This window comes from Chaetura pelagica, unplaced genomic scaffold, assembly GCF_000747805.2.
Source record: "Chaetura pelagica isolate M959 unplaced genomic scaffold, ChaPel_1.0 scaffold159, whole genome shotgun sequence".
Taxonomy (NCBI): Eukaryota; Metazoa; Chordata; class Aves; order Apodiformes; family Apodidae; genus Chaetura; species Chaetura pelagica.
This window is the reverse complement of record NW_009954555.1, coordinates 3153246-3154748: the sequence shown is the minus strand read 5'-3', so window position 1 is coordinate 3154748 and position 1503 is coordinate 3153246. Positions and strand designations below refer to the sequence as shown.

Genomic DNA, 1503 nt, shown 5'->3' with positions numbered 1-1503 from the left:
TGCTGCCGCAGGACTCTGGGGGGACACAGAGGGGGAGCTCCTGTCAGACCCCCTGGGGACCCCTGCAGCCAACAGGCACAGAGCTGGGAGCCGCCCGGCGCCGTGCAGGGAGGCAGGGAGCTGAGCACCCCTTCCCAAGAGCTGCGCTGGGCAGTGACAGCGCCGAGCACTCCTGCACCCATGGGTGCTGTGTTCCAACAGCTGCTTCTAGCACACCAAGTAAGAAATCCCCTTCATTCTCATGGTGGCTTCGGCCTCCTCCTGCTCACAGCACCCATGGAGCATCAAGCCATCTGTCACACTCGGTTGCTCTTCTCTCCCAAACTTAAAGAGAGGGTCTCCATGCACATCCAGCCTTGGAACACCAGCTGGACAGATCTAATCAGGCTCAAAGCACTGCTTTTACTGGAGTAGCATTTGTCCTAATGAAGAACCCAGGCAGGGCTTTTAATTCATTAAGAAATTAGCAGACACAGTTCCCTGGGCTGGGGAGTGGGGAGGAAACACATGAGCAAAGAGGAATTAACCCCATGGGATGGAGGGGAGGGAAAGCAACCGAGATGAACTGTGTGCTCAGACGGACCCTCAGTGCCCACTCTGGGGGCAGCTGTTACCATGTTCTTATCCCAGCTTCTTTGCTTGGCTCAATGGACATTGGCCCAATTTCTGTGCTTGCCTCAGAGAGGTAACAAAGAGGGCAGACACCACCCACGATGCACAGCTGGGGCCACAAAGGAGAAGCTGCTCGAGAAACTCAAAAGATACCCAATTCTTGTGAAGCCAAAAGGGAAAAGCCACAGGGAAAAGCCTCAGGCAGGTTCTCCAAGTGACCCCCCAGGGCCAGGCTGTTGGGTGTTCCTGTGGAGCTGATATCCTCCTGGGAAGTCCCAAAAACAACCAATAAAGGCAGAAGGAAGAACCCTAGTGAGTCCCTCCACACATCATGACCCTGGGGTTTCACTGGTGCCTCCCAGGGCTGCCAAACCCACGGGAGAGCCACAAGTGACAGCTGGGACAGCCATGGCCAGGCAGCTCAGCCGAAATGCCACCAGCAGGAGCGAGAGGAGGGACGAAGGGGACCTTGCCAGACTCACTGCAGTCTCCTTGGGCAGCCACCAAGATGTTGGTCTGCTGGGTGCAGGCCCGGACGTGGAGCTCACACTCGCTGCCGTAGGTGTTGCCGTCGGTGCCGCAGACGGGCTGCGAGGAGGGGACGCACTCGGTGGGGCACACGCACCGCCCCGTCTCTGCCTCACAGATGGCCCCAAACTGGCACTTCCCACATCGGTCTGCACAGGAGGAACAAAACTACAGGTCAGGCAGGCACCGCAGGAGCACCTTGGTTGGGAAAGAGCTCGAAGATCATCAAGTCCAACCGTTAAAATTTGTCGCCGCTTAACGAGGAGTGGGAACAAAACCCCACTGTGACCTTCTCCCCCAGGGTGACCCCCCGTGGGTGCTGGCAGCTTCATCAGGAGCTGGAACCCCAGGGCACAGTGCAAG

The 1503-nt window shown here is 57.9% G+C and overlaps 1 protein-coding gene across 1 annotated transcript in view; it reads right to left on the bottom strand.

Moving 5' to 3' along the window:
• AGRN (agrin) overlaps positions 1–1503 on the bottom strand; it is a 124935-nt gene that overhangs the window by 43650 nt on the left and 79782 nt on the right. The window contains exons 10-11 of the mRNA XM_010005260.1: positions 1095–1289; positions 1–15 (exon numbers count right to left, since the gene is read on the bottom strand). Coding sequence (XP_010003562.1) covers positions 1–15; positions 1095–1289 — 210 coding nt within the window. The remainder of the gene's footprint in view (positions 16–1094; positions 1290–1503) is intronic.